The sequence below is a fragment of the Elephantulus edwardii genome, unplaced genomic scaffold, assembly GCF_000299155.1.
Source record: "Elephantulus edwardii isolate Elephantulus edwardi_28Jun2011 unplaced genomic scaffold, EleEdw1.0 scaffold00240, whole genome shotgun sequence".
Classification (NCBI taxonomy): Eukaryota; Metazoa; Chordata; class Mammalia; order Macroscelidea; family Macroscelididae; genus Elephantulus; species Elephantulus edwardii.
Window position 1 is genome coordinate 2,013,516 of NW_006399990.1, and position 12,436 is coordinate 2,025,951.

The 12,436-nt window shown below is 38.3% G+C and overlaps 1 protein-coding gene across 1 annotated transcript; it reads left to right on the top strand.

The window, feature by feature from the left end:
* The first annotated feature begins 2,611 nt into the window (after positions 1-2,611).
* CCNG1 (cyclin G1) lies at positions 2,612-10,989 on the top strand. Its single transcript, XM_006898920.1, has 6 exons — positions 2,612-2,787; positions 3,972-4,235; positions 6,701-6,954; positions 7,873-7,951; positions 8,034-8,132; positions 10,467-10,989. The coding sequence occupies exons 2-6, from the start codon at positions 3,972-3,974 to the stop codon at positions 10,656-10,658; spliced, it is 888 nt and encodes a 295-aa protein (XP_006898982.1). The 5' UTR covers positions 2,612-2,787; the 3' UTR covers positions 10,659-10,989.
* Positions 10,990-12,436: the final 1,447 nt, after the last annotated feature.

The following is a 12,436-nucleotide window of genomic DNA, read 5'->3' on the forward strand; positions in this document are numbered from 1 at the left end:
TCCCCTTTTCCTTATGAGTCAGGGTGAAGTCTCTCTCAGGGAGGAGTGACAGGGAATGGCAAAGGACACACTGACAAAGGAGATTAATCAGAACTAGCTTTGACAAGCACTGTGGCATGGGAAAATTAAAACAGACTTTCAAGGGGGGCAAAAAAGAGGAACAAACTGCGGCGGGGGGAGGGTAGAGAAAATAGTGCAATAATGAATGAATGGAAACCCACCATCTCCTAAATACTGAAGAGCAATGATGTCAGTTTAAAGAAATGGCCTAAATCCAAGCCATAGTCTTTCTAATCACCTGCTATGCATTTGAGAGTTGCACAATGAAATGGATAACAGAAGAATCTATGCCTTTGAGTGGTAGAGAATAGCACTGAATGGACTGTAAAAAGAACAAATATATTGTCTTGGGAAAAGTGCAGCCAGAGTGCTCCTTAGAGGGAAGGCTGTTGAAGGCTTATCTCACATACTTTGAATATGTTGTTAGGAGTGGCTATTCTTAGGACACCATACTTGGAGATGTGCAGGCTCAGTAAAGGAGGGGAAGACCCTCCATGAGATGTATTGACATGATGACTAAAGCATTACTCAAATTTATAAAAGATTATGAAGGTGACTGGGGTTGGTGATAGGGGAACAAAGGGGGGGAAGATTATGAAGATAGTGTAGGATAGAACAGGGTTCAGATCTGTTTATAGGATCCCTATGAGTCATGACACAACAACAACATAACAAGTCACACCTAAGTGTGTGTGTGTGTGTGCTTGTGTGAATAGCTATTCTTAATTTTGTTAATAAAAGGAGTATGTACTTTTCTAAATCTCTGCATTAATGCAAGATTTTTTAAAATGAAATTATTTTTAAAATGTTTGACAGTGGCAGTTTATATTCACGATATAAACTTCTCAAAAGTTACCAAGGTTTCCTCCCCATTTGAGTATCTCAGACTCCAGTGATAATGCTACTAGGGTATTAACTTTATTTCTTTTTTTTCTCCCTGGTTTTCTACCACAGATTTTGGGGCTAAGTACTGTGATGTTGCCTCAAGACAAGTAGTCAAAAGTCAAGGTCATTGACATTGAGTCAGAATGATTCACAGATGACATTCCAGCCGGTTTCCAAACAATTGTGAGGGAAGGGATTGCCCTTGTAACTCATATTCAAACTGCCAGAGAGACCCATCTTTTGGTTTAGCAGCACAACTTAGCTACCAGAACTCTCTAAAAGAAATTTTGTTGTCAAGTGTTGTGTTGAAAGCAACTCAAAGCTGATCTTGCAGTGAATTTTCAGGGGCTGTCTTTCTCAGGCAAAGCAGCTGGTAGATTCAAACTTTTGAGTTGACAGCACAGATCTTTCAAAGTTCAGAGAGCCACTTAAAGATTAAGAGACAATGAGGAAAGACATTAAACTACAACCTTAAGTTATCTGACTCATTACAGGCCTCCTCCTCAGACCTTTTCACTTGTAGATCTATGTTGCTTGGCAATCATGGTGAAAGAATACTAAAGATCTGAGGTTACTTTTACACGAAAGGAAAGTTTCTATTTAACCTTGCTTAAAGTTAAATTAAGAAAATTTAAAGAGGTCCAATATATTAAGTTATTGTTGTTAGGGTCTGTCCAGTACAACTCTTAGGGACCCTATGAACAACAGATCTCAAACATGTCATTTCCTGTTCCATCCTAATAATTTCTGGCATACTCGAGCCTATTACTGGCCATCACTGTATCAACCCATCTTTCTCAGTCATTCTTGTCAAGAATGATGTCTCTCTCCAAGGAATAGCCTTGTTCTTTTGGCTGTCGATGGGGTAGATATATGCACTCTTCTCCAACACGACACAGCTCAAAAGCTTCTGTCGTCATTATTGTCCAAATCTCTTATTCTATGGAAAAATATAACTAAGGAAGGACAAATTGTTTTCCTAAGTTCACTTACAGAAATCTTTAGGGTTTAACAAATCACACACATACACACCTTAAATCTGCATTTGTAACGAGAAAGCAAAATTACTTTCTTTTTCTCCTTGTGTCTCTACTTTTTTTAAATTAATTTTAATAGACATTTACAAAGGTTTTGGATTTCCATTTATTCATTGCCGCACTTTTCTCCCTGCCCACCCCTCCCCACCAGTTCGAGTCTCTCTTTTTAGAAAGAGGAGTCAAAGCTACTGTATAGAGAGCTACTATAATATAATGAACAAAACCTCCCAGTACATTCTGGAATGAAATCCTCGCCAATATTGTTTGCGGCCAATTCCTGACCCTGGCTAGAACTGGGATACGCATAATAGTATTTTGTTCCGCCTCCTCTTGAATGGAGACACTTTGGAAAATTCTCCAATGAGAAACACTTAGAGGGAGAGAGGGTGTGGCTTTAAGGGGGTGGAGAATTGAAGCCCGGAAAATGGAAAGAATATGCTGATTGGCTGGGTTTCCTACTCTGTTCGGACAACCTTCTTTGGACAGAGGAGACCATCCATCAAAAGGGCTAGACCAATCAGCAGCAAAATGTGCACCACACGTGAGAACGTCCTGCCCTCTCAGTTTATTACCCAGCTCGAGCGGAGCCTCCGTCTGCTCAGAGCTGGCCTTGGCTGAGGATATTATCTTTTTTTCAGTGGTGCTGAGGTAACCTCGGTCCAAAACGGCTCCCCTCCCCGGGCTGCTCCCCTCCTGCCCGCGAGTCCCCTCGCCTCGTAGGCATCTCGGACCTGATATCGTGGGGTGAGGTGCGAGCAGGCCCGGGGAGGGTAGTTACCGCTGAGGAGTCGCAGTCGCGATCACGGTAAGGTCGGGGCGCGGGGTTGACGTTGGGATGCGGGAAAGGAGGAGGACTGGGGCGGAGAGTGAGGAGTTAGGCTTAGTCCGAGCCCTTTACCTCTACTCACTCTCTGGCTGGCATGAGCACAAGCCCAGACTAGTCTGAGCCTGAAGGGGCGGGGCCGCTTCCGTCCTCACTGAGGAGGTGTCAGTGCCCGCCCCTTCCCCGGGACTGGCTTGGGAGCAAAAGAGTTTTCTGTGTAACTTTATGCTGGCTTTATGCTGGTTCTTCACCTGTCCCCGTCCTGTTTGCCGTCCTGTCTTTCAGTTAGGAAGGAGGAGGGTCGCCCACGCGTACTCAGCAGTTAGCTTGTGCCCAGCACACACGGATGCACTATCTTAAATCCCTAGGTTTATCCTGCAGACTAGATTAGCACCTGCCCCCCCCATATGTTGCCATGGCATCCGTCAAGCTTCCTTTCCTAGAATCAATAAAAGTTAGCAATTACGGCCTTCACTTTGTCCCGAGGATTGTGCCAAACTCTATGAATCGTTCGCAGCCATTTAGAAACGTATTTGTTACCTTCATTTCACAGATATAAAATTAAGCTCATTTTTATGGCCAGCTATCTGCTAAGTACCTAGTGGCATGGTGCATTCTTTATTGGATTGCAAAAAGAAAGGTTGCTGGTTCAAATCCTCTAGCTGCTCCAAGAGACAGATGAGATATGTTGTTGATCCTAAGAAACCCAGTGAAAACTTTGTATTTCCAATGATATGGCAGAGTACATATGACGATCTGTTTCAGAGTTCTTGATATCCTGCCTTATAACATTCTGTTCCAATTTATTTTCATTGATGTCTTGAATAAATATTTCGTGGCAATCTAAAAAACATTCATTTCCTATAGAAATTCATGAATTATGGTCACTAACGAGACTGGTAGAATAAATTGAGAGAATTGCAACTAGTGTCACTAAACAAAATGTTTATCAGTTGCTGAATGAAAGACTTAAATTTGCTCTGTAAACTTACATCCACACGACAACAAATGCGAAAAAGTGAAAACGTTAATAGCCAGCACTGGGTTCATTAGCAGTATAGGGAGAGGGGAGAGTTCTGTAGTATTCTTGGCACAATACAGAGCTGGCCAAGGAAAGCAGGAAGGGTTATTCTTAACATCTTTTCTGGGTTTTGTTCTATATATAGATGATAGAGGTACTGACAACAACTGAAGCTCAGAAACTGCTACACCAGCTGAATGCACTTTTGGAACAGGAGTCTAGATGTCAGCCAAAGGTCTTCGGCTTGAGACTAATTGAGTCGGCTCACGATAATGGCCTCCGAATGACTGCAAGGCTAAGGGATTTTGAAGTGAAAGATCTTCTTAGTCTAACTCAATTCTTTGGATTTGACACTGAAACATTTTCTCTAGCTGTGAATTTATTGGACAGATTTCTGTCTAAAATGAAGGTATGTTAAAGCAACATTACCCTAAATGTTTTTTGCTCAGTGTGCATTAACCGTGTGTTGTTAGTTTTTTGCTATTATTCACAAACTTGACCATCTTCCTTTTCAGCATGTAGCTGACACACTATAATATTTTTGTGCACTACAGCATTGATGAATATTCTTCCTTCAAAAATCAGAGGTCTTAACATAATTTGTTAGATTTTGAGATTTAAAAGAAGTCTAATATATACAGTTCGTTTTCCAGTAGGAGAGATGGCTGTTGTTTTAAAAACATTTGTGGATAGGTTTGGTATTTTCATTTCTTTTTTAGATTCAAGGAAATTTGTTGAGGCACAATGCTGATTTATGGTTAAGGATTTAGAGGTATTTCTTAATCACTGTATGTAAAGTGGGCATGGTTCAGGTCTATTGCTTATAGAGTTGCTATGAGTTGTAGTTATCTCAGTAGCACTTAAGAACAATAATCTATAAAGTATTAAGTATTTCAGTCTTACCTAATATAGTGAATTATAAAAAGAACAGAGTATTTATTAATTAGTTATAAAAATTCTTTAGACAGACACTATGGGAAGACAGTGCACTTTTATCTCTTCATTTACACAGATAATAATATTTGACTACTCCTGAAGTATATTACATTCCTATATGGGAACAGGGAGTTCTGCTGGCCTGGGGGTAAGGAGTTGCACTGTCAACTCAGAGGTACACAGTTTGGATCTACCAGCTGCCCCTCCAGAGAAAGATGGGCAGGTTCTGTCTATGCAGTTCAAAGCTTCTGAATACCTTCTTGAAGGTCAGTTATGAGTAGGTTCCAACTCTATGGAACATAGCATGGAAATAAGGAGCTCTAATGACACAGCACTGAGCTTTAGTGGTAAGAAACTGCTGCAATCCCAAAAACATGTTCAAATCCACCAGCTGCTCCCCTGGAGAAGGATGGGTAGTCTCCTCCAATGTGGTTTACTGTCTCTGAAAACCAGCTGGGAGGGTTAGCTATGGGTCATTTCCAATTCAATTGCACACATCAACAGTGTGTGAACAATGACAGAACAGGCTTGGCTGATGAATGATAGTGTGTTTAATCCGCCAGACATTCCTATAAGAAACAGTTCTGCCCTGTCCTATAGGGTTGCTATGAGTTGGAATAGACTTGATGGCCACAAGATTTATGAACTACATGGAAATAAGATGGGCACAATAAGAAACATACATCTAAAGAGGTATCAATATATTGCTCTAGGGGTTCCAAGAAGAGAGTACAGATTGATAAAAAGGCATCACGTTTTCTTTGAGCTGAATTTAAGACTGGCTAGAATTTTGACCCAGCTTCACATATTTTCACTACTGTATAATCTACAGGGAATTTGCCCTGGCAAACCAGTTCAAAACCACCTCAGGAGAAAAATGGGTAATATTCTCCCATGTGATATACAGCCTCCTGAAATACTATTAGAGGGTCAGTTATGAGTCTCTTAAACTTCAATGGCATTGAGGTTTTGATTGGCATATTTTAGACATTTAGAAAATAATATATGAAAAATAGGGTGGCAATGGATGGGGTCTTACAGGCTGAATAAATTGTTATTTTACTTTAAAAACTGTTTTACGTACATTATTATAAAGCCAACAGCCTAGCAAAGACATATCCTAAAAACTTTATTAATGTGTTTAGTTCCTACCCTAATCCTATTGACCAGTCACACCCTCTCATTGCCAACTCATAGTTAACTCACAAGGTTTTTCAGAGGCTGTAAATCACATGGTAGAAAATTGCCCATTTATCTTCCAAGGAATAACTGGTGGATTCAAACTGCATGCTTTTAGGTTGATAGCACAACTCCTTACCAATTAGGCTGCCAGAGCTTCTCTTTTGACCAGTTAATCTCATCAAATTATAGTTCTACATTGACATGAAACAGTAAGAAATATTTTGTGTGGAAGCCAAGCATGTTGAAACTTAAATTCACTTAATGCAAAAATTAGTTCCAAAATTGGTACACAGAGCTGACAGATTGAAGTGTGAACAGATGTTAAGTTCTTCCTACTTAAGACATACACTGGTCTAGCCATTTGCTGTACAGAGGTAACTCGTGGTTGCTGTGATGCTGAACACTGTGACACTGATGTGTCAAATCTGATAATAGTTACCCATGGTGGACAGTGTTTGGTGGAGCTCCCCGATTAAAACAGGCTTGGAAGCAGGAGTGGCATCCATTTACAAAATAACCTGCCTCCAGAAACTCTGTTATACAAGTGTTTAGGTCTTTCGTTCATAGGGTCACCATGAGTTGTCTACAACTCGAAAGCACTTAACAATAACAACCTCAAAAATACATTTTCCTAATGATGGATTATGTCTAATGGGTGTTTTTTCCTTAATTTAAGGTAAGAATGATGACAATGTTTATTTTTTTGTCTTTTTTGGTTGGTTTTTTTGTTTTTGTTTTTGTTTTTTGTTTTTTTAGGTACAGCCCAAGCATCTAGGTTGTGTTGGACTGAGTTGCTTTTATTTGGCTGTGAAATCAATAGAAGAAGAGAGGAATGTCCCATTGGCAAATGATTTGATCCGAATAAGCCAGTACAGATTCACAGTTTCAGACTTGATGAGAATGGAAAAGATTGTATTAGAGAAGGTGTGTTGGAAAGTGAAAGCTACTACTGCCTTTCAGTTTCTGCAGCTCTATTATGCTCTCATTCAGGAGAATTTGCCATTTGAAAGGTATGTGATCTTGATTTTGAGCAAGAGTCTGGATAACAGAACAGTATTTTCAGAGAACTGAATGATATGAATCCCCTGATTAAATCAAATATGTGATAGAAATCCTAAATAAGGAAATAACCATTGTGGCTCTGTGGTGTGATAAATAACTTTTACATAGCCTTCCCTTCTAGTCAAGTGTATGTAAACTCCCCATGTGATTATGAATACTGTTCTTTACTCCACCAAGAAGATTGAACAGCTTGCTAATAATGGAAATAACATAGTTTTCTTAAACTATACTCATGGTTACGGGGTTTATTAGGTAACAGACTGTAATTTTCTTTGGCAGCAGGATACAGTCCCTCAGTCCAGATAGCTTCTTAAGCCTGGTTTCAGGCCCTTTAACTTTTAGCCTCATCCCGTAGGTCAGTGTTACAAAGTTGTCCTGCCAGTTAAGTCTTCCCTCAGTTCTCCAGCAACCTTGAACAAAAGTCTCTGCTCTGGTTGTGTGATGCAGCAGTCCCAAGTCCGTTCTGTCTCCTGTTGGTCTCTGCTTCTTTGCTGAAGCTGCTATTGCTTGTGTATATCCCAGTCTGGCTGGTGCAGGATGTGTGCTGCTTCCTCTTCCTTGGTGGTATTAAGATTCCCAAATTCTGTTGCTGAATCAGTTCAATTTTATGTCAAGATCAGCCCGTCCCCTTGTCGATAGATTTACAAACCATATTTGAATGATGGGGTGGCAAAGTCAGTCAATGACTAGGAAAGCCATTGAAATCACAGATTAAATGTCTGAAGAAAGAAGTCTTTCACATATTATTTACCTCTGATAAGTGTATATTCTTCAATTTTAAATTACTTATTTCTAATAAATTTTTCTTCTTGAATAGCTATAAAATTATCCTTATTAAATAAACAAACTTTATTTTCTTTTTAAAGGAGAAACAACCTTAATTTTGAAAGATTAGAAGCTCAGCTTAAGGCATGCCACTGCAGGATCATATTTTCTAAAGCAAAGGTAAATATTTTATAAAGAGCAAACCTATTTATACATACCTATTTTTATATTTGACATTTGTCTAAAAATTTATCTCTTTTAGCCTTCTGTATTGGCATTATCTATCATTGCATTGGAGATTCAAGCGCAGAAGTGTGTACAATTAGCAGAAGGAATAGAATGTCTTCAGAAACATTCCAAGGTATGACAAGGTCATCAACTAAATCCAGTTAACACCTGTTGTTGATTGCCTTCAAGTTGAGCACGACGCATAGAGACCCTATGAACAAAATGCCTAAAGTCCCTCTACAACTATTGATATTTATCAATGTTGATAAAGTTTCCGGAGGCACTCCTGCTTCCAAACCTGTCATAGTATGTTCTTGTTTTTATATGTCATAGAGTCAAGAAACTAACTACATGTCCTACTATCTCCTGAAAGAAAATGAGAAGTCATGTGTTTATTTGAAACTTAAGTCGTTAATGTCAAATTATTTTTTTCTACTACTTTATTTACCCTGGAAGCAGGAGCGCCATCCACTTCCGAAATGGCTTGCCTCTGGAAACTCTATGTACGACTCGATAGCATCAAACAACAGTTTATTTACACAATTCAAATACAAATTCTAACAAATTCTTTCCGTTTCCCTCATTGCCCCACCCACCAAATTGTACAATGCAGTGATTGATCCTCCCCTCCCCCTGAACATCCACATGCCTCTGCTTCCAGCCTCTCCCATCCTTCCTGGATCCTTACACTCATTCTACAATAATGCTTTTATACAATATTTATCCTTGTGGGACTGAGTTAGTTCACTCAGCATAATGCTTTCCGGTCCCTCCCAAGTTAGGTAATAGTTTACAAAGTTATTGCTCTTGCGTGCTGCATAGTATTCCATTGTGTGAATGTACCATAATTTCTCGATCCATTCGTTTGTGGTTGGACATTTGGGCTGTTTCCATGTTCTTGTGATGGTGAATAATGCTTTTATGAACATTAATGTACAAATCTCAGTTTGTGCCTCAGTTCTCATATTCTCAGGGTATATTCCAAGTACTGGAATAACTGGGTCATGTGATATTTCTTTGTTCAGCTTTTTGAGGAAGCAGCAAACTGCCTTCCAGAATGGTTGCACCGTTTTACAATCCCACCAACAATGTATAAGAGTTCCCATCTTGCCACATCCTCTCCAACATCTATTACTTGCTGCCCTGTTAAACTTTGCCACTGTTACTGGAATGAGAATGGTACCTCATTGTGGTTTTGATTTGCATCTCTCTTATTGCCAGTGATTTGGAGCATTTCATCATGAATCTGTTTGCCATTTGAATATCTTCCTCTGTAAAAATTCTTTCCATGTCTTTTGCCCATTTTGTAATTGGGTTATCAGTCTTTTTCTTGTGGAGGCCCAGAAGTATTCTATAAACTTCTGTTATAAGACTCTTGTCTGAAATGGTATTCCCAAATGTTTGTTCCCAGTCTGTAGGTTTTCTTTTCACCCTGTTGGAAAAAGTTTTTGTTGTGCACTGAGATTTCATCTTTAGAAGGTCCCATGCTCAAAACAACGATGAGGTACCATCTCACCCCAGTAAGAATCACAAAATTTAACAGAACAGCAAGCAACAAATGCTGGCAAGGTTGTGGAGAAACAAACTGGAACCCTTATTCACTGTTGGTGGAAGTGTAAAATGGTGCAACCACTGTGAAAGGCAGGATGGCACTTTCTCAAAAAGTTGGAAATAGAGGTATCATTTAACCCAGCAATTCCACTACTTGGAATATACCCCAAAAGAGACCATAACTGCCACCCAAGCAGATATATGCACACCCATGTTATCGCAGCTTTGTTCACAATAGCAAGGAGTTGGAAACAACCTAAGTGCCCATCAACAAACAAATGGCTAGAGATGCTGTGTTATATTCACACAATGGAATACTATGCTGCATTGAAAAACAAGGAACTCATGCAATATTATTAAAAATGGGTGACCCTGGAGGACATTATGCTGAGTGAAGTATCTCATTCACAAAAGGACAAATACTTCATGGTGCCACTGTTGTAAAACAGGACTAACCCCGGAGTTGGGGAGAGACTGAGAAAGATGGGTTCAATAGTGTATATTGCATTAGAACAGATGAGGGAGAAAACGGTTTAAAAGGGATATGTGATTAGGTATTTTTGTCATAAGAGTCCAGAGCAAAGGCTACATGGTAGAGTGGACTTGGGGTGAGGGATTGTAAAACAATGAAACAATTTTTCTTTTACATTTCCAAGAGGGTAGTGTACTGGGGGGGGGGGGGTTGGGAGGGGAGAAAAGTGCAACAATGAATGAATGGAAATCCAAAGTCTCTGTAAATTTTCATTGAAATTAACAATACATTTTTAAAAAAAAGAAGGTCCCATGCATCAATTTTATCGTCTTTAGATTGTATATTTCTGGTTGTATTTGGCTCAAATTATTTTTCTTTTTTTAAAGACAGAAGTTAATTAGATTGCATGCTATTGAGTAATAACTTGTAAACATCTCTATACAGATAAACAGCAGAGATCTGACCTTCTGGCAAGAGCTTGTGTCCAAATGTTTAACTGAATATTCATCAAACAAATGTTCCAAACCAAATGTTCAGAAGTTGAAATGGATTGTTTCTGGACAAACTACAAGACAACTGAAGCATAGTTACTACAGGATAACCCACCTTCCAACAATTCCTGAAACAGTTCCTTAATTGGATTATTACAATAACAAAATGCTTTTCTCTACAACCCTGAGCTATAGAGTTCATGCTTAGTGTTACAATGGATTCAAGCAACTAAGCCTCAAAACATCACAACTATATTAGCACTAAAGTTCTCAGACTTGGGAAAATTGCCTACTTAACATTATGTTAGAGCAGAACAATATTTAGATTTGAATTCATCTGTGACACATACAAATCAAAGCTAAGATTATAACTGTGAAACTCTAAAAATAAGCCTGGGAAGGTAAACTGTGAATCTTCATTTCTAGTGTTGAATTAAATTTCTGTATTGGATCAATTAATTTAGGTGGTGTGGAAATGGAAACACTTAACTCCTCTTAAGTGTGCTTACTGTGATGTTTTAATTAAAACTAACATTTTATAAATTTACTTTTAAGACAAGGATAATTATTATTGCAGATAGTATAAATGGGTCAACAATGCAGATAGATAATGTACTTCAGTGACAACTGAATTACAGTGACATGAGCTGAATACAATTGCAATTACATGAGGACATTTTATAGAAAATAAAAATATAGACATGGTAAATTTGACATACTCATTATCTTGATTTTTCTAGGAAATACGAGGTATTTGTATCCATGATAAAGGAGTTTTTTTATACAAAATCTACTGCCTCAATCTCTATTGAGATACTTAGTTTCTCTTGTAATAGTAACTCAGCATAAATTACCACTCAGAAAACTTGCTTTACCCCATTAAAGCAAGTTCAGGCGAGATTTAACACTCCAGAAGTCCTAAGAACTGTTTTATAAGACTGTCTTTCTTCTAATTTAGAATTTCATTTAAAAGAAACACAGTATACTTTCATAAAATACTTTCTGTGCCAAAACAGAATCTTAAGTAAGCCAAAACCCACTGTTGTCAAGTTAATTCCACCTTGTGGGACCCTGTATGACAGTGGAACAGGCCCATACTAATTTCCAAAGCTAATCTTTAACAAACAGATTGCCACATTTTTCTTCTGTGCATCTGCTGATGAACTACTGCATGACCACCTTAATTATTATGAGGTAACTGAGGTAGTGTTTTGGATTTTTCCATGTAAGTCAATTATCATAAAGAGATTTACAAAGTTAAAGCATTGTAAACAGTTATTCAGTGCATCGTGTAGCCTGAGTCTATCAAGAATGGTTGTAATCAATTAATATTTACCTTTGGTACCATGTTAAGACTATTATGCTTAAGAACACATTGAAAAATAAGCCAAAGAACCACAGTATATCTTATATTTAACTTTTGTAAACTGTGTTTTGTAGGTAACTTTTCAGTTTTCACAACCAACTAATACATTTCAAGATTTTAAATACATCAGTGTTAATTTGGATTTTCAGAGCTAACCTAACAAACTACTATTATGTTTTAAGGAATATAAATTTCAATAAAGCTACTAAAATGCATTGCTTTCCTAGGTGGTTTTTGTTTTTATATTGATAATTTACTAACAAGTATAATTAAACACTCTAGTCATATTTAAACTTGGCACCAAAATCACCTACATAGAAACAATAAACTGTATTATGACTAATATTACCCTTCTTAAGGTTATTTAAAATGTAAGAACGTATAAAAACCAGTTATTTTATAGTTGATTCATTTTCAGGGTTACTTTGTGTGCTACAGAGTTGTTGTTGTTATGTGCTGTTGAGTCGCTTGCGACTCATAGCGACCCTATGTACAACAGCCCTAAACTCTGCTCTGTCCTGTGCCAATCGCACTGTCTCCGACACTCCCATCCCGAT